At 44.3% G+C, this 21,098-nt stretch overlaps 1 protein-coding gene across 1 annotated transcript in view; it reads right to left on the bottom strand.

The window, feature by feature from the left end:
- CFAP58 (cilia and flagella associated protein 58) overlaps positions 1-19,361 on the bottom strand; it is a 462,734-nt gene extending 443,373 nt beyond the window's left edge. The window contains exons 1-2 of the mRNA XM_030202779.1: positions 19,281-19,361; positions 8,184-8,438 (exon numbers count right to left, since the gene is read on the bottom strand). Coding sequence (XP_030058639.1) covers positions 8,184-8,438; positions 19,281-19,289 — 264 coding nt within the window. The 5' untranslated portion in view covers positions 19,290-19,361. The remainder of the gene's footprint in view (positions 1-8,183; positions 8,439-19,280) is intronic.
- Positions 19,362-21,098: the final 1,737 nt, after the last annotated feature.

Below are 21,098 nucleotides of genomic sequence, written 5' to 3' on the forward strand. Positions count from 1 at the left end.
CATTTATATGAAGTCTTTTTTGAACAATTGCGCAATACATGCTGTCCAAAATACATAACGTCAATGCACTGATACATGTATAGCCAGGCAACAAGAAATGTAACAAAATGTTATCTATACTATATCTAGCGTTGGTGATCCTCAATTGACTTCAACAATTTTAAGTTTTTTTCTACAAGACCCAACAATACCCGTTCCCCCCCCTATCCTTACCCTCCCCCCCCTTGCCACCTTATAGGGTGATGGTTTATACACATTCATTTGTACATTTGCTCAAACACAATTCTAATTTGTGGGTACATCATTAAGGAAGAGTTTCCAGGTCAAATGCCATTTACTCGTTTGATGTTTTCGCTCTGCTACCAGCCTCTCCATTTCACACACATATCTCAATTTGTTATACCGACTACAAGCTATTCTATGAGGGTGTGCAAAAGTCGCACAGTGGATAATACAAGGGGACATTTATAGAGGTGGGCAATGGGATGGGCATGGGCAAGCTGGCACATCCACACACAACTTGCCCTTGCCGCATTTGGTCACCCACTGTTACGCAGTTCTACAGGTCCCTAAATGTTAGGAGCGCTGATGCTGGGTTATACTACTATCCTATAACAGAATCAAGCCCCCAGCTGCTTTTCTAGAATAGGCTCTCACTGTGTGTCATCAGGGCATCTAAAAGGAGACACCCTCCCTCCCTTATTGATTTTATATATTCTATATTTATATTTTCTATTTTTTTTATATAACCTATATTCTGAATTTATATATTTTAAGGTATTTGTGTTTGGATTGATTCATCGATTCTAAACTGCTCTCTTATCCATATGTCCCTCTCTCTTAAAGCTTCCTTGATAAACTGCTAATTTTACTTCCATCTATCCTATACAGGAATGAAAAAAAAAGACTTCCTTTCTTCTCACTTGCAGGGCTGCTGGCTCCTATAAGTTGCTATATTTTTGTCTTCCTCCTGGCTTTATAGTCTCTCCCTGCCCATCCCTCTCCCACCAACCCCTAAGCTAGCTCTTTCTATATAGAAAAACCAAGAGACAATTATCTACTATAATAAAACCTACCCTCAACGTTCTGAGGACACTGACGTCAGTGAAGCCAAGCCCTGACTTCCTTCAAAAAGGTTCGAAGGTTCGTGGTGGTGAAGCCACCAAAATCGCTCCGGGCCCCGCCCTCGAGGGCGGAGCTATGGCAGAACAACGAAGGGGTTGGCAGGGAGGCAGGGGGGTGGGAAATCGCTCCAGGCCCCGCCCTCGTGTCAAACGTCATGACGTTGGGGGCGGAGCAATGGCAGAACAACGAAGGGGTTGGCCAGGGAGGGGGGGTGTTGGCAACAAAAACCTTGCTAGCGCCCGTTTCATTTGCTCTGAAACGGGCCTCTTTTACTAGTCTTCAATAAATCCTATATTGGATAATCCTGCTCAATGACATCCCTTAACACTGTACATATTCTCACACTTGCTAATCATATCAACATGACTTTTATTCAATGCAATATATGCTGTGCCTTGGTCCTAAAAACAAACCATCTGGAACCTTAGAGCTTGCCCCATCTGTCTCTATATATCAGCTATGAAAGATTAAATCAACAAACACAAAAAGGAACTAGCAGCAATTAAGGAAGCTTCCAGGGCTACCCAATTCACCTCCAGCACTGCCACAGAGAATAAAGCAACAGAGGAACAGATGGGGGTCACAGTACGCTCAGGTAGGTTATAACCTGTGTCACAGAGGCATTCACCCTCCCAACCTTTGCCCTTATATAATTCCTTTGCTGCATTGGAGCATTGTGATGCTCAGAAAAGAAGTACTGAGGTGAAGCCAGAGGCAAGGAATGTAACTCAATCCAAAGGACATCCCTAAAACAATGACAGATTGGCTCAAAGCAGAAAGTTTTTACAGCTAGGAGATTCCATTATAAGAGGCAGTAACTTAGGAACAGAGTGCAAGGGTCTCCACCTAGAGAAATGCCTTCCAGGATCCTCTGCTACCAGAAGTACCAACCAAATTTATTTTTGTTATATTTGTACCCCGCGCTTTCCCACTCATGGCAGGCTCAATGCGGCTTACATGGGGCAATGGAGGGTTAAGTGACTTGCCCAGAGTCACAAGGAGCTGCCTGTGCCTGAAGTGGGAATCAAACTCAGTTCCTCAGTTCCCTAGGACCAAAGTCCACCACCCTAACCACTAAGCCACTCCTCCACTGTTGCTACTATTTGAGATTCTACATGGAATGTTGCTATTCCACTAGCAACATTCCATGTAGAAGTCGGCCCTTGCAGATCACCAATGTGGCCGCGCAGCCTTCTACATGGAATGTTGCTAGTGGAATAGCATTCCATGTAGAATCTCCAACAGTATCTATTTTATTTTTGTTACATTTGTACCCCGCGCTTTCCCACTCATGGCAGGCTCAATGCGGCTTACATGGGGCAATGGAGGGTTAAGTGACTTGCCCAGAGTCACAAGGAGCTACCTGTGCCTGAAGTGGGAATCGAACTCAGTTCCTCGGTTCCCCAGGACCAAAATCCACCACCCTAACCACTAGGCCACTCCTCCACTCCACTAAATGTGATCTGAGAAGAGAGTAAAGATTCTAATAGTGACATTGTAATCCACCTGGGGACAAACAACATGGCCAACAACAGCAAGTTTGGAGCACAGAGAGGTTCCAGAAGCTTGGGAAGGGACTCAAGTCTTTGGTTCAGACTGCAGCTTTTTCTGAAGTTATCCCTACATATGGGAAAGTAGAGGAAAGACCATGTAAAACAGAGGAATTCAATAAGCGGCTTGAAGCCTGGTGTAAAGAAGAAGATTTTAGATAAATGGGAGGAATGGGCAGTATGTGGAAAAATAGCAGGCTGTATTGTAACGATGGGCTACAGCTTTCTGTGACAGGAAAAAGGATCCTTGGGGAGAAATTCAGAAAGTATGTTTCTAGACATTTAAACTAGAGGGTGGGGGTGACAAAAGGAAGCAAGGAAATTCAGAAAGTCACCCCCAGGAAAAACATTGACAGCACTGGGGAAGGTAATGTTAATATAGAAAACCATCTAAACTCAATAACACATGGAAAGCAAAGAACACAAATGCTCATAGTCGATGTAAAAAGGTTCAAGATTTGCAAGCCCTGATGTTTGAGGAAGACTTGGTTATTGTTGCTATTACAGAGACATGGTTCAATGATTCCCATGAATGGGATGCGACCATACCGGGCTATAATGTTTTTAGGAAGGATAGGGAGGGCCGAAGAAGATGTGGAGGAGTGTCACTCTATGTTAAAAATAATATCAGAGTGGGTGAAATGCAGGGAACCTGTGGAAAGGAAGACGCTATATGGATCATCCTGGAAAGACAAGATGGAAACTGTATCCACATAGGTGTGTTATCTCTAGACCTCAGGCACAAATGGAGAAGCTGGACAAGGATCTGATAGAAGATATCCATCAGCTTGGAATGAAAGGGGAGATTTTAAATTTGCCTGATGTGGATTGGAACGTCCCATTGGCAGAATCGGAAAGAAGCAGCGAGATCATGGATGCCTCTCAAAGCGCTTTGCTCAGATAAATGGTGACAGAACTCATGAAGGAAAGATCGAAGCTAAATCTAATGCTCATAAATGAAGGAGGTGTTTTCAACATCCTAGTGGATGCCCACCTAGGCAATATTGATCCTTAAATGATATGGTTTGATATAAGAGCAAAAGCGGAGTGCAGATGCACAAAACTCAAAGTATTGGATTTCAGATGTACTGGTGTTGGTAAAATGGGAGAACACCTGAAGAAGAAGCTGACGGTATGGGTAGGTATAGGAGAAGTGGAAGTGCAATAGTCCAAGATGAAAGCTGCTATAAGTATGGCAACAGATCTTTCTACAAGGAAAGTAAACAAAAGCAAGAGAAACAGGAAGCCTACATGGTTCACCAAACAAGTGACCAAAAAAAATAAGGGCAAAAGATGCTACTTTCAAGAACTCTGCTGCACGTCTTATCTTCCGCCTCGACCGATATACTCATATCACCCCTCTCCTCATGTCACTTCACTGGCTTCCGATCAGGTACCGCATACAGTTCAAGCTTCTCCTACTAACCTACAAATGCACTCGATCTGCAGCCCCTCCTTACCTCTACCCTCATCTCCCCTTACGTTCCTACCCGTAACCTCCGCTAAAAAGACAAATCCCTCCTTTCAGTACCCTTCTCCACCACTGCCAACTCCAGGCTCCGCCCTTTCTGCCTCGCCTCACCGCATGCTTGGAACAAACTCCCTGAGCCCATACACCAGCCCCCCTCCCTGCCCATCTTCAAATCCTTGCTCAAAGCCCACCTCTTCAATGTCGCTTTCAGCACCTAACCACTTCACCTCTACTCAGGAAATTTAGACTACCCCAACTTGACATTTCATCCTTTAGATTGTAAGCTCCTTTGAGCAGGGACCGACCTTCTTTGTTAATTTGTACAGCGCTGCGTAACCCTAGTAGCGCTCTAGAAATGTTAAGTAGTAGTAGTAAATACAGAAGAAGGCAACAAGAGCATCACAGAAAACATTATCAGATTAAACTCAAAGAAACAAAGAGAGAAATATGACTAGCGAAAGCACAGGCAGAATTAAAAATGGTTATCATAAAATGAGAAAAATGGTAGGAAAAAAAAGGAGCAGCTGCAAAGGTCAAAAATTTACATCAGGCGTGGATGCTGCTAAAAAATACCATCCTGGAAGCCCAGGCCAAATATACTCCGTGTATTAAAAAAGAAGGAAGGAAGACCAAACGACAGCCAGCATGATTAAAAAGTGAGGTGAAGGAAGCTATTAGAGCTAAAAGAAAATCCTTCAGAAAATGGAAGCAAGAACTGACTGAAAATAATAAGAAACAGCATAAGGAATGTCAAGTCAAATGCAATGCGCTGATAAGGAAGGCAAAGAGGGACTTTGAAATAAAAGATTGCGTTGGAGGGAAAAACAAATGGTAAAAAAATTTTTTTAGGTATATTAAAAGCAAGAAGCCAGCAAAAAAAATTGGTTGGACCGCTAGATGACCAAGGGGTAAAAAGGACAATCAGGGAACACAAAGCCATTGCGAAGCGATTAAATTTAAATTCTTTGCTTTGGTCTTATTCAAGGAAGATTTGGGAGAGAAACCCATGCCAGAAATGGTATTCAAAGCTGACGAGTCGGAGAAACTGAATGAAACCTCTATAAACCTGGAGGATATAATGGCTCAATTTGACAAATTGAAGAGTAGCAAATCTCCTGGACCGGATGGTATTCATCCCAGAGTACTGATAGAATTGAAAAATGACCTTGCAGAACTATTGTTAGTAATATGTAATTTATCTTTAAAATCAAGCATGGTACTGGAAGATTGAAGGGTAGCCAATGTAATGCCGATTTTTAAAAAAGGTTCCAGGCAAGAGCCGGGAAATTATAGACCGGTGAGCCTGACATCAGTGTCGGGCAAAATGGTAGAAACTATTATAAAGAACAAAATTACACAGCATATTCAAAAGCATGGATTGAGACAAAGCCAACATGGATTTAGTGAATGGAAATCTTGCCTCACCAATCTATTACATTTCTTTGAAGGGGTGAACAAACATGTGGATAAAGGTGAGCCAGTCGATACTGTGTATCTGGATTTTCAAAAGGCATTTGACAAAGTACCTCATGAAAGACTCCAGAGGAAATTAGAGAGTCATGGGATATGAGGTAGTGTGTCCTATTGTGGATTAAAAACTGGTTAAAAGATAGAAAACAGAGAGAGTAGGGGTCAGTTATCTCAATGGAGAAGAGTAGACAGTGGGGTTCCCCAGGGGTCTGTGCTGGGACTGCTGCTTTTTAACATATTGATAAATGATATAGAGATGGGGAGTAACTAGTGAGGTAATTAAATTGGCAGGATGTCAGACTCACAGAAGCAGAAGCCTGCGCGGCCACATTGGTGATCTGCAAGGGCCGACTTCTACATGGAATGTTGCTAATGGAATAGCAACATTCCATGTAGAATCTCAAATAGTAGCAACAGTGGAGGAGTGGCCTAGTGGTTAGGGTGGTGGACTTTAGTCCTGGGGAACTGAGGAACTGAGTTCGATTCCCACTTCAGGCACAGGCAGCTCCTTGTGACTCTGGGCAAGTCACTTAACCCTCCATTGCCCCATGTAAGCCACATTGAGCCTGCCATGAGTGGGAAAGCGTGGGGTACAAATGTGTACATATGTGGTATCACATCATACCTTATATGCTGTTAATGTTGAGCATCGGTCGGTAATTCTGACTCGCTGTTGAGTCAGTGTTTTTCTGGCACTGTTCCCTACAAAAACGGAGTTTTGTGTATCGGGCCCTCACTGCAATATCAGGGTGAGACAGAAAGAGTCAAAAATGTGACAAAACATTCAGAGGGCTGTAAATGAAGGGTCATGGCTCCATAGCACCCGTAGAGGCCAGATTCATCTAAGCTGGAATCCCTAAGGCAATACTTCTCAACCCAGTCCTCAGGGCACATCCAGCCAGTCGAATTTTCAGGATATCCACAAAGAATATGCACAAGAGAAATCTGCATACTGAGGAAGCAGTACATGCAAATCTCTCTCATGCATATCCTGAAAACCTGACTGGCTGGCTGTGTCCCAAGGACTGAGTTGAGAAGCACTCCTAAGGAACAGGAGCACATTTCTTGATTACATATTTAGCAAATCTGCATATTGAGAGAGATCCACCAATTGTAATAGCTGCCCAGTGCCATAGCTCAGTACAAATGGCTATCGAGACTACCATGGGAGGTCCTAGCAATCATTTTGAGACTGGAACCAATACAGGCAGAAGCGGGCTGGTTCCAGTCTCAAAGTGGCTGCCGGGACCTCCCATGGACTGCTGTAGGGACTCTCTGCAGCCATTTCTACTGGAATTGGCCATGCGTAGGAGTGAGTGGGGACACTCCTGCACCCGTTATCCACCAATGATGAGGTAGGCCTAGGAGGGAGCCACTACTGTCGTACACTTTACGGAGTACTCACTAGCATCATTGGCATAAAAATCTAGTATTTCATAATTTAATCACTCTATGCTGAATCTTAATCACTCTTAAATCAAAGTTATGTAAAATGTTCAGATTCTTCAAACTTCTCTTTGCAGTCATACAGTCAAGTTGCTATCCATGGCAAAGATAAGTTTGAAGAGTCTGAACATTTCACATAACTTTGATTTAAGAGTGATTAAGATTCAGCATAGAGTGAATAAATTATGAAATACTAGATTTTTATGCCAATGATGCTAGTGAGTACTCCATAAAGTGTACGACAGTGTAACTGCAAAGTTCGGAGTTACTTCACGATATGTGAGGCTTTTCCTCCAGATCTAAAAAAGATTACTACACACTGTTTATAGAAGAAAGGATTCCAGTATATGATTAGCTTGCACATATTATAAAATGGCCACATAGATGTCCATGTAGAGGAGCAGCCTAATGGTTAGAGCAGCTGGTTGAGCAAGGCCGCCGAGAGGAGGGACGGGGGGGGGGGCAAAACTCCTTGGACCTGGCCTCCGAGGGGGGGCCCGGAGCCTGGGTCTGTCTCTCTCCTGCTCCTGTGCCTAGGGGCCCGGATGATTGTGTTAACATGATAGCGCGGGTCCCAGCACACAGGAGGAGAGTGACAGACCGAGGGAGGAGAAGTCACAGGAAGGTAAGGGGGCAGCGGCAGCCCTGCCCTGGGCCCAGCTCGGCGACCCTGTGGTTGAGAACCAGAATTCCACTGCAGCTCTTTGTAAATTTCCCCCTTTTTTTTTTTTTTTTTTTTTAAATCATGAGCTCTACAGGGACACAAAAAGTACCTACTGTGACTTTCCTTACCAGAGCACCTTTCTGTAACCTGGATGTGCCAGATACCATGTCTAAATAACAACGGCCATCTTTTTGGAGACGAGTGTCCCTTCCCCTTCTGCAATGGGAGTGGAACTTCGATATTTTGGCCCCTCCCAAATCCCACCCTAAACATGCCCAGACCACACACCCTTGCCATATGAACCTACTGCAATATGAACATGTAAACACCAGTTTTCAGATGTCCAAAACTGGAGTAAGGCTCATAGTATAAAAGTGAACTTTAATAAAACACCTTCACAAAGAGTTCTTTATCTGATAATTAGAGAACTGTATTTAACAGGTGTTTCAGTCTTTACCTTTTTCAGTGACGCAATGGTGGACTGGTCTTCCTGGGAAAGTTTCAGGGCAGAGGATACTTTGGAAGAATTAGCCACAATCTCTGCATTCAGTTCCCTGCATTTTGCCATGAGCCGCTTTTCATTTTCATAGGACTTCTTAAGGACTCTATGAAGTTTCTCGTATTCTATCCTGAATTTCTCCAAGCTTTTGTCTCCCATAAGTTCTGAGAGAACTTCCTGGAAGTCCTTTTCCAGTGCCTCGAAGGCATTTTCCTACAGAAAACAAAAAATAGCATTTAGCAGGAAACATCTAAAATATTGATTTTTTTACTACTTTTACTAAATAAAAATCATAGAAAAATGTACATATATTGGCATAGAGTTTTGGCAAGTTATCTTTCATTGACATTCTTCTGTTAATTTCAGTGATCATCTCTTCATATACACATCAAATCTCTTATACAAAAGGGGAGACTCCCTAATCCAATAGTTCTCAAGAGGGTCTTTGAGAACTGCTCTGCAAGTCTGCTTTTCAGGATAAATTACCATCAATATGGATGAGATGTATCTGCATTCAGGATATCCACTATATCTCATCTGTATTTACCCAATACAGACAAATATTTCTCAGAATATACACAGATAAAGTTTGCAACCATGTCATGATCATGTGTACCTTAATCTGGATATTTCAGGAGATGTTTGCAGGACAATGGTTATACGATAGAGGGTTATAAAATACTGAGGGCCTTGTTTACTAAGCCACGCTAGAGGTGCACTAGAATATTTAGTGCATGTTAAAAATCAGCATGCGCTAAATGCTAGAAACACCCATAGCAATATATGGGTATCTCTAGCATATAGCGCATGCTAAAAATGCTAGCGCGCCTTAGTAAACAAGGCTCTGAGTGAAGTGCAATGGATAGATGTGGCTCTCTTGTTTTCCCTTTCCAAAAATAAAAGGACTAGGTGGCACGCAATGAAGTTACTAAGTAGTAAATGTAAAACAAATAAGAGGAAATATTTCTTCAATTAGTGTGTAATTAAACTCTGGAATTCATTGCCAGAGAAGAGAAAGGGAAATGGGACTTGATATACCGCCTTTCTGTGCTATTTTGCAACTACATTCAAAGCGGTTTACATATATACATGTATATATATATATAAACAAAAACCTATTTAAGGTATAATTTCTTAAAATAGTTGTTGCAAAGCATACAAGCAAATTCTAATACAACTATTAATACTTATAAATCTTTATTTCATTATTACACATTTTACATATTCATATTATTGTTCATTATTTATTAAAACCCACAAATAACCATTCATTCTTCATTCATTCATACATAACTTATACATAGATCCTCACATTTTTAAACCTATTCAAATACTCTAATACACAAATATATTTTCTCAAACTTGCCAATTAAGTCCGACAGTGGTAAACCTAACCAGCTAACAGTGCACTCAATGCGATGATACACAAATCTAGTGCTCAAAAGTTCTTCCTGGTTCTTCCAAGGACCCAACCACTTTGAAGTTATCCAAAAACTAGTAACATTCCGATGTAGACAACTTTTCATTGTGCAAAAAAAGTCCACTGTTACTTCACTTAAAGAGTAGTTACTTACCTGTAACAGGTGTTCTCCGAAGACAGCAGGCTGCATATTCTCACAAGTGGGTGACGCCACGTCGGCCCCGGAGGATTTTAAAGCAAAATCTAAAAATCTCTTCTACGGCGTTCCGTCGCGCGAGCGATCGCACTGCGCATGTGCGCACACCTCTTCCCGCTCGCCGTGCGGACACGCCCCTCAGTTAAATCCAAAAGATGGAGGAGACAACTCCAAAAGGGGAAGGTGGGAGGGTTTGTGAGAATATGCAGCCTGCTGTCTTCGGAGAACACCTGTTACAGGTAAGTAACTACTCTTTCTCCAAAGACAAGCAGGCTGATATTCTCACAAGTGGGGTATCCCTAGCTTCCAGGCTTACACAACACAACAAACAGTGGTCAATTGAGTCTCGCAACGGCGAGGCCAGAATAAAATTGACCTGAAAAGAAGAAACATCTAAATGAGTGTAGCCTGGAACAGAACAAAAATGGGCTTAGGAGGGTTGGAGTTGGATTCTAAACCCCAAAGAAGTTCTGCAGCCCCGACTGCCCAAACCGACTGACGAGTCGGCTATTGCTGAAGGCAGTAGTAAGATGTGAATGTGTGGACTGATGACCACGCCGCAGCTTTGCAGATCTCTTCAACAGTGACTGATCTTAGATGAGCCACCGACTCAGCCATGGCTCTAATTTTGTGAGCCGTGACATGGCCCTCTAGAGTTAGTCCAGCTTGGACAAAAATGAAGGAGATGCAATCTGCTAGCCAAGAAGAAACTATGCGGTTTCCGACAGCAACTGGCATTAAAAGAAATAAACACCTGGGCGGACCGTCCGAGGGAGCTCGTCTGCTCCACGCAAAAAGTGCGGAGCTTGCTTTCGCCAGGGCTTGTAAGATGAGGGAGAAAGAATGTTGGCAAAACAACTGACTGGATCAGCTGGTACTCTGATACCAGCGCCAGTAAGAACTTTGTCTGCATGCAGAGAACTACTCTATTAAGATGAGAAGTAAGGTAAGGCGCTTGTGCTACTAGAGACCGAAGCTCACCGACCTTACGAGTTGAAGGAACAGCCACTAAGGAAAAGGACCTTCCAGGTCCAATACTTCAGATGGCAGGAATCCAGTGGCCCGAATTGAGCTTGCAGCAGCTGGATGAAAACGACATTGGGACCCCAAGATACTGGATAAGGAGTGATAGGAACTCTGACCGAAGCATAAGAGCCAACTGTCAAAATTATTGTGGGTGCTAAGCCCAACAGAAATAATCTCCCCTAGACCCATACAAGGAATTCTCTCAATATTGGGGGAGAAATAAACCTCTCGTGAAGTGGACAGCTAAAGGCTGACCTTTCACACGTTGATGATAAGCTCTATTGCACGAAGATGAATACTGACAGAGTTGGTCTTGAGACCAGACTCGGACAGGTGTAGAAAGAACTCAAGCAAGGTCTGTATAAGACAAGATGCAGGATCTAGGGCCTTGCTGTCACACTAGACGGCAAACCTCTTCCATGAAAAAGAATAACACCTCTTTGTGAAATCTTTTCTGAAAGCAAGCAAGAGTCGGGAGACACTCTGGAAAACTCAACGAAACCCCACTCTCAACATCCAGACCATGTGAGCCAGAGATTGGAGGTTGGGATGTAGAAGTGCCCCCTCGTTCTGCGTAATGAGAGCTGGAAAACATTCCAACTCCAGAAGAAGAGGGAATCCTATCTGATGCAGCTAGAAAAGAGCAATCAGAATCATGGCTCCACAATCTTGCTTGAGAAACAGCAAAGTCTTTTCCACCAGATGTATGGGAGGATACGCATACAGAAAACCTGTCTCCCAAAGAAGGAGAAAGGCATCCGATGGTAGCCTGCCGTGAACCTGCAGCCTGGAACAGAACTGAGGGACTTTGCGATTGGACTAAGTAGCAAAAAGATCCACTGAGGGGTCTTTCGAACTATAGGCATGCTCAACTGTAGCATTATCCTGCTCAGCCTGTCGGCCAGACTGCTGTTTACGCCAATTAGATAAGTGGCTTGGAGAAAACATGCCGCGTTGCGGGCCCACCGCTACATCTGCATGGCATCCTGACTCAGAGGGCAAGATCCAGTACTCCTTTGTTATCGAGTACATCACAACCCGATTGTTTGTTGAATTGAAATAATGTGGTTGGATAGCCAGGAGGGATGCAACCTTCGTCAGCAGCTTTTGACTGAGTAAGGTGCCTCAGAATCAAAATAGAGAGAATTAACCACCTCTGAGGGGAATTCCGAAGACTGGCGAACAGTTGGGTTACATCCTCTAGATACCCTAAACTTGATACCACTGGGAAGCTAGGATGCACTGAGCGGATGTCATGTGCAAAAGTGCCATGGGAGTTACATGAACTGTGGAAGCCATGTGTCTAGAAGTCTCAATATGTACTGTGCTGTAATCTGTTGAGACGGGCAATCATCGTGTTAAGGGAACACATGCACTCCCAGTCCATGAAGATACGCTGCAACAACAGCCAGGCACTAGGAAAAAAACATACTCTGGATGCAAAGAGAGTATAAGTATCCTGTAAATCCAGAGAGCATAACCAATCGTTTTCCTGAAGTATGGGAAGAAGGATGCCCAGGGAAAGCATCCTGAACCAAATCTGTTTAGGCCCCTTATGTCTATGATGGGTCGCAACCCACAAGGAAAGACCTGGAATAGAAACTCCACCCTTCTTGCCCTGGTGGAACGGGCTCGACTGCATTGGCACTGAGAAAAGCAGAGAGTTCCTCTGCAAGTACTCACTTTTGATGGAAGCTAAAGGATTAAGCTTCCAATGAACAATGTGGAGGGTTTGATTCCAGATTGAGAATGTATCCTAACCGGACTAGTTGAAAAAACCCACCGGTTGGAGGATAAAAGAAGTCACCTTTGGTGGAGAAAATTTAAACTTCCCCCCCGACAGGCAGATTGGCCGGTACGGACATTTTTTTTTTTTTTTTTTTTTTTAGTGGCTATACTGAATTGGAGCCAGTCAAAAACCCCTCTGGTTCCTGGGGAATAGCTGCAGGGGCCTGATTAGGTGCACGCCGCTGACTAGAACGAGCGTGCTGAGGCATAGCCCGAACCGGCTGTCGAGAAGTAGGAGTATAGGTACGACCCCTTAAGGCACAAGGAAAACTACTCTTCTCTCTAAAGAACTTCCAAGATGAGGAAGTGTATGCACAGCATATCTACAGTTTTCTGCTGAGTCTCCTCCTCCAGGAGAGGCACACAGTCACGAGAGTCTGCGCATCACTGTACCTAGAGCAGAAATCTAGGTGTTACATTACAAGTGTCGAAAATGCCCTTGGACAGGAACCTGCGACACACCGTGTGCTACCTGACCACTTGGTGAAAAGGTTTAGCCTACTCCGGTGGGAATGCTCGTAAAGATCTGACAAGACTTGATTTTGGATGCGATCATGCCAGCCTGGTACGCCATTCTCCAAAAGAGGCTAAGGATGTATGCTCTGGCCCCGGGGGCGCCGAAGTAAGTTCTTAGAACTCCTATCTGTTCTGAGTGCAGAAGACTCAGGTGAAGATAGTAGTCCAGGACCTCTAGCATCTGGGCATTGGGATTCACAATCTCCACTGTAATGTCAGATGACCATCATTGAACTGAACTAACTACTCAAACAGAGCAGCTCAGATCCAAACGCGTCCAATATGGAGGCTACTACGGGTCGAGAAGTTGCCCCAGTAGGGTGCGAACACCCATACCAGAGGCAGCATCGGTGAAGGAGACCAGGTGAAAAGCTAGATGCCACAGGAGGCGGTAGCACCCATGGCATCCAATGGTACCCATGGTCCCGAAGCCAAGGACAAAGTCTGGAAATGCAAGGGAATCGAAACCAGACTGCTAGACCATGGCACCGACGGTACCGATGATACACATGGTACCGATGGCCCCCGGTACCAATGGTACCCATGGTACTTGGTACCGATGATAGTCATGATATCTGGTATCGATGGTACCCATGATACCTGGTACCGATGGTAGCCATGACATGTGGTACCGATGGTACCCATGATATCCGGCACCAACAGCACAGACGGTACCGATGGTACACATGGCACCGACGGTGCTCATGACACCTGGTACCAATGGCACCCATGGCACTGATGGTACCTGGTCATGATATCTGGTATCGATGGTACTCATGTGCCGACGGCATCCATGATACCTGATACCCATGTATCCACGGTACCGACGATACCTGATACTATGGTACCGATGGCACTCATGATACTCGGTACCGATGGGCGATGATACCTGGTACCGATAGTCGATGGTGCCCATGATACCTGGTGCCGATGGTGCCCATGATACCCGGTACCGACAGCACCCATGGCACCGATGACACTCGGCATCGACGGCACCCATGGTACCGATGATACCCGGTGCCGACGGGACCCATGGTACCGATGATACCCGGTACCGACGGGACCCATGACACCGACCATGGTACCAATGTTCCTGGTATCGATACTCCTCGGTACCGACACACCGATGATATTCGGTACCGACAGTACCCATGGCACCGATGATACTCGGTACCGACGGCACCCATGGCACCGATGATACCCGGTACCGACAGCACCCATGGCACCGATGACACTCGGCATCGACGGCACCCATGGTACCGATGATACCCGGTGCCGACGGGACCCATGGTACCGATGATACCCGGTACCGACGGGACCCATGACACCGACCATGGTACCAATGTTCCTGGTATCGATACTCCTCGGTACCGACGGTACCCATGACACCCGGCACCGATGGTATCCACGGCACCGATGATACCTGGTACTGATGTACCGGTGCATCGACGTCCAATGCCAGGATACCTCCATAACAGAGGGAGCAACGCTCTCGGCACCGACTGATGTCTGAAGCCCGGATACCTCCATAACCGAGGGAGCAAAGCTCTGGGCATCTCCTTTGGGCATCCCTGGCAGAGTAGAATACGTCTCGTCTTTGAGACACTACTTGCGCTTCACAGGGAGATGATCCGGCCCAAGACACATCCGCCGATGCGCCCGAATGACCTGCCAAGCAGGAGGCGCCGAGGCAGGTGGAGACCTATTCGATGCATAACTATACCCAGCGTGCATCGGTCTCTGTCAGACTCCAGAATGATCTCCTTTGGGCATCCCTGGCAGAGTAGAATACGTCTCGTCTTTGAGACACTACTTGCGCTTCACAGGGAGATGATCCGGCCCAAGACACATCCTCCGATGCGCCCGAATGACCTGCATAGCAGGAGGCGCCGAGGCGGGTGGAGACTCACTTCAAAGGTTACACCACTGATATTGTGTCACCAGGTTGCCCATTCAGTGGCTGACCAGGGATGCACCTGCTTAGGTTCCTGGTTTTTCCTGTGACATACACCTTCACCACTTGTGGGGCTTAAAGACAGTGGTATGCTGGAGCAGGCTCTCACAGCTCTGGAGAACCATTTGTAAAGTTTTAATAAATGGATCCTAAAAATGTGGGCTTGTTTAGTTTGCTGGCGAGAGAGAGCCCACAGATAACAATATGCCAGCACTTTTAAAAGAAAAAAGAAAAAGAGAAGCTTATATGCTTTGTTTTCCTTTCAGGCACAGCCCCTTGTGACTCTGGCAACTACTTAACTTTTCCTTGCCCCAGGTACAAAAAAGTACCTGTATATATAAGCCACAATGAACCTGCCATGAAAGGATCAAATGAAAAAATAAAGAACACCCAAAAAGGGTAAAATAAAAAAGAGATTTTACTCTGAGGACCTGAAGAAAACACGAAGCACTAACGAACTCCGTGTCTCCTCAGAAGCGGAAAAAGAAAAACTGGGGGGCGTGTCTGCACGGCGAGCGGGAAGAGGTGTGCGCACATGCGCAGTGCGATCGCTCGCGCGACGGAACGCCGTAGAAGAGATTTTTAGATTTTGCTTTAAAATCCTCCGGGGCCGACGTGGCGTCACCCACTTGTGAGAATATCAGCCTGCTTGTCTTTGGAGAATAGGCAAAATTGTCCTTAAAATATATTACTCCAAAACCATATATCTCCTGGAAATGTTTGTAAATTTTTGTAAATATATGTGTGTATTAGAGTATTTGAATAGGTTTAAAAATGTGAGGATATATGTATAAGTTATGTATGAATGAATGAAGAATGAATGGTTATTTGTGGGTTTTAATAAATAATGAACAATAATATGAATATGTAAAATGTGTAATAATGAAATAAAGATTTATAAGTATTAATAGTTGTATATATATATACATATATACATATATATGCTATTATTCGATTGCCCTATCATCTCCCCAATGTTACATTCCATAGTTTCTATGCCCCTAATGATGTTTTGACTTGACTTTGTCTTACCATAACTCTTCACAATGTAACCCATAATCGCACTGTAACAAACTGTATTTCCATCATTCACAATGTATTGTAAGCCACATTGAGCCCGCAAATAGGTGGGAAAATGTGGGATACAAATGCAATAAATAATATACAGGTACTTATTTTTGTACCTGGGGCAACAGAGGGTTAAGTGACTTGCCCAGAGTCACAAGGAGCTGCAGTGGGTATCGAACTCAGTTCCCCAGGATCAAAGTCCGCTGCACTAACCACTAGGCTACTCCTAAAGCAGTTAGTTTAGCGGGGTTTAAAAAAGGTTTGGATAATTTCCTAAAAGAAAAGTCCATAAGCCATTATTAAGATGGGCTTGGGGGAAATCCACTGCTTATTTCTAGGATAAGCAGCAGAATCTTGCCAGGTACTGGGCAGACTTATACGGTCTGTGCCAGAGCCGATGGTGGGAGGCGGGGATAGTGCTGGGCAGACTTGTACGGTCTGTGCCCTGAAAAAGAAGGTACAAATCAAGGTAAGGTATACACAAAAAAGTGGCACATTTCTTGGGCAGACTGGATGGACCGTGCAGGTCTTTTTCTGCCGTCATCTACTATGTTACTATATGTTACTTGTAACCTGGAATGGCCACTGTTGGAAACAGGATACTGGGCTTGACGGACCTTCAATCTGTCCCAGTAAGGTGATGTTTATATTCTTATGTTGAGGGAGGAAACTACACATGTGGGGCCAAATAATCAAAATGATTAATTGACCAGGAGAGGCTTTTGGTCATTTAAAATCGCCTGCCCGAGGCTAACGGCATTTTCAGTGGCAGTTAACCAGATAGTGCCGCTGAAAATAAGAACATAAGAATTGCCATACTGGGACAGACCGAAGGTCCATCAAGCCCAGCATCCTGTTTCCAACAGCGGCCAATCCAGGTCACAAGCACCTGGCAAGATCCCAAAACAGTGAAATAGATTTTATGCTGCTTATTCTAGAAATAAGCAGTGGATTTTCCCCCAAGTCCATTTTAATGATGGTTTATGGACTTTTCTTTTAGGAAATTATCCAAACCTTTTTTAAAACCCACTAAACTAACTGCTTTTACCACGTTCTCTGGCAATGCATTCCAGAGTTTAACTACACACTAATTGAAGAAATATTTCCTCTTATTTGTTTTAAATTTACTACTTAGTAGTTTCATTGCGTGCTCCCTAGTCCTATAGTTAATGCCCAAGCCGAAACTGGCTATTTTGGGGGGCGTTCCATCATCACCATTGTCATTCAGCTTAGACATGGACTGGTTAATGCAGAATGCCGTAGGAATTAAAAATACAGGAATCACACAGCTTGAAATCATGCAGTTACAGACTTGGATTTTGCTGCTGATGTGGCCTTGTTGGTGAGTTTTCTTCAGGCAATGCAGACCAAGACAGAGAGAATATTGCATTCTGATGAACAAATTAGGTTAACTATATTTAGCAAGTTTATATATCGCTATAGAAATGATAAGCAGTAGTAGTAAGCAGTACAACACATCAATCAAATGGAAAGAGTTTAAACTATAAAAAGTACCATGTCACCTCTTTAGGAAGTACATACATAGGTGACTCCACCCAAATTGTGCTCCTAAACATACCTGCATGCAAGTCAAATAAAGGCAGGGACCTTCTTGTCACCCATTAGGGTCACTGGTGCCATTTTAAGCCCAATGCCAGACGCAATTAGGGATCACTCTTGCCCTGATCCAATTAGACCCCAGTTAATTTCACAAGATAAGCCTAGAAGACATATGGGTAGGTAGGCAACATTTTGGCTAAAGGGAGGGAACGTGACGGGGAATGCAATATGGGAGGCTTTGAGTGAAGGGGACCGCTTTTGTTTTCACAAACTGGCTCCTTTAAGTAGTGGCCCAGAGGCACTGGGTCGTGACTTTGTAGACCAATGCTCCCAGCTAGGAAAATGCTACATTATTTGACTTACATAGTAATAAGGTGTTTAACATGCATTTGCATCTTTGCACCTCATTACTATGTCTCCCAAGATAACTTAAATTAATGTGCATTATAGTAACATGATGCACCTTAAATAGCCCTTTAACGTGCATTAGGGGGCAAATAACACACATTATAGCCATAACACATTAAATAATTACCTCTCTTATTCGTTCTGTGTTGGCAATAGTTTTAACATAATTGTATACCCAGTGAAGTCAAGTAGCAGGTCATTACCCTCCTTCCCCATATTATACAGATTCTTTATGGCAACCAACCATCCAACCAAGAAAGGACCATCCTCAATGCATGGTTCAGTCCTTTTGATAATAACCAAAACCTTGTATTGTTACTGATAATAACCACTACATTCAGCTATGTCTAAACACCTGCTAGCCAAGATTATCTTTCCCTTATTCAATAACAAAATCAACTGAGACACAAGATAATTAGTTTTAAATCTTTAAAAACCTCAACATTTTTAATCTCAACTCTTTCCAAATTCTGTTATGCATGCAATTATTAAACAAAACTCTGAAAAACAAATTAGTCCAAATAGTATTTTGGCTATGATTAATTACACATAATTCATGATAATAAATTAAATGTTTCTGTTTTATAAATTACAATTATTAAAGCACAACTCTGCTAAAAATTATATGTCAAACATAATACGCCATATAAAAACAACGTTTTATCTCTATCTTTCAGATTTAAGATCAGAATCAAGTTTAATTATATCTGGCTGAGCCTGGCTCTGTTCAACCAAACACGGGCGATCCCATTAAACATTCATTTATTCATCCAGGCCCCTTGATTATACATGCATTTCTTAAAATACAGCACCCGAAAGCAAATTAGCCTAAAATCCTAAACACTACCCCTGCAATTCCAATTACTCGGAATTCTCTCTAGGCAAATAACTGCAAATTGCCTGCTGAAGAGTCATTTTAATAATTTAGCGCCACCAGCCTGCACAGATAATGGACTTGGCTCGGATGCTCCCCCCTGCCCAGAAGAGCTTACAGTTTAAGCTGCTTGTTAAGGGACAGCGAAGGTGGTGAACATCAGGATACCCCACTCTCAGGTGGAAATCCATGCCACTGGATTAGCCAAAGTGTGTAGGGGTAAGGGTGTGGGGGGGGTGGAGTACCTCGGTCATTTTGGCAACTGCGGGCGGAGATAGGAAACTTCAAGAGAGAATGTGGGGAATGATCTCTCCCCGCACCCCTGGGCAGCGCGTGCGTGTCTAGCTGAGCGCCCCTGCCCAGCTCTCTCTCTCCTCCACTGACAGCAAGGTGCAGAACAGCCGCGGCTGTGTATAGAAGCGTTCTCTCCATCTCCTAGCAACCACGCCGGCTGATGGGGGGGGAGGAGGGACAGAAGGATGGGACGATGGCCGACGAGGTTCAAAGTACGTAAGGCGGGGAGCTTCGCGTTATCCTCGCACAAAGAGCAATATGCGGGATTGCGGGTGAGGAGTGACAAGTGTCACTGTCTGGCCGTCGGGGAAGCAGAAGAGAGACGAAGTACGGCAGTGGAAAAGTGCACTTTTCTTGCGGGTAGCACGTGCATTTTAGGGTGTAGGAAGGAAGTGCGGAGGACTTTTTGTGATCTGAGAAAGAGTGGGCACAGCTTTCCCCTAAACTGGATCAGCATAGGGGCGTAGCCAGAAAACAGATTTTGGGTGAGCGTAGGCAAGTGTACACACTCTCTCTCTCTCTCTCTCTCGCAACCACCACCAAAATAAAATCATTCTATCTCAGCCAGCAGGAAAACGCTTCTTAGTCTGAGGGGCGTAGCCACACAGCAGATTTTGGGTGGGCCTAGTCAAGAAGTGGGTGGGCACCACGTGTTCTCCCCCCCCCCCACCCCCACCCCCCAATGCAGAGGCCAGTATCAGCAGCTTAGGAAGCTTAGACGGCTGAAGTGGAGAGCAATGTTTTCAGCACCATCAGGGGGCGGTCTTCAGCTGGTGGAGCTTGGGATCCCCACCAGCTACCACTAAATGTGTGCAACTGTTGGGTGGGTCTGAGCCCTAATTGGGTGGGCCCTGGCCCATCCAGGCCCACCTGTGGCTATGCCACTGCCATATGCGGGACTTAAGATCATACCAGCCAGCCCAGCACCGGAGTCGCCATCTAAGCACCACTTGGCATGCAAACACATAAGCAACCCTTTAAGTTTTATTTTTCATGTCATTCATTTTCTAATTGGAGATCCTCTGTGTTCATCCTAAAGCATTTTGAATTCAGCCACAGTTTTTTTTCCCACCACCTCCCTCGGGAGATCATTCCCATCATCCACCACCCTCTCGTGAAAAGTAATTTTCTGACATTACTCCTAAGTCTACTACCCCACAACCTCAACTCATATTCATCACTTTCAAGTATTTAAATGTCTGTATCATATCTTCCCTGTCCCTCCTGTCTTAAATATCCAGTTAAGGGCCACTGAATACCCCCAGTTAGGCGAAGGGAAGCTATTTAAGTGGGCAAGAGCCTCTTCTGCCCTCTTAAATCGCTAGTATTTGCTAGTCATGGAAACTGTGACCAATTTTTATTTTGTTTTGTAAACTGCAGTGAACCATTTTTAGAGGTATTTGCAGTATATAAGAACCATATGTTACACCTTTTCCAAAGCTGGTCATAATTTTACAGACCTCCAGAGACGCCAAGGGTGACCCATCCTAAAGCTGGAGATGTAAGGCCATTGAATGAGATATTTCTTGCGGGCCCCAGCCATGTCTTAAACCAGTTCTAGCATATGTACATCTAAAAAATTGATATATTTTAATCAATAAATAGATATTAAAAATGTTTCTACCTCTGTCATCTACTCATTTTATTATTCTAATAGTGTTGGTCGTAGTCTTTGGTTTCTACTTAACTCTCTTGCCAGGGTCTCCTTGTCCATTTGGCATGTCTTCTCTCTCTCTCTAAATCCATCATTCATCTTCTCTCTTCATCCT

This window comes from Microcaecilia unicolor, chromosome 5 (assembly GCF_901765095.1).
Source record: "Microcaecilia unicolor chromosome 5, aMicUni1.1, whole genome shotgun sequence".
In the NCBI taxonomy this organism is placed as follows: domain Eukaryota; kingdom Metazoa; phylum Chordata; class Amphibia; order Gymnophiona; family Siphonopidae; genus Microcaecilia; species Microcaecilia unicolor.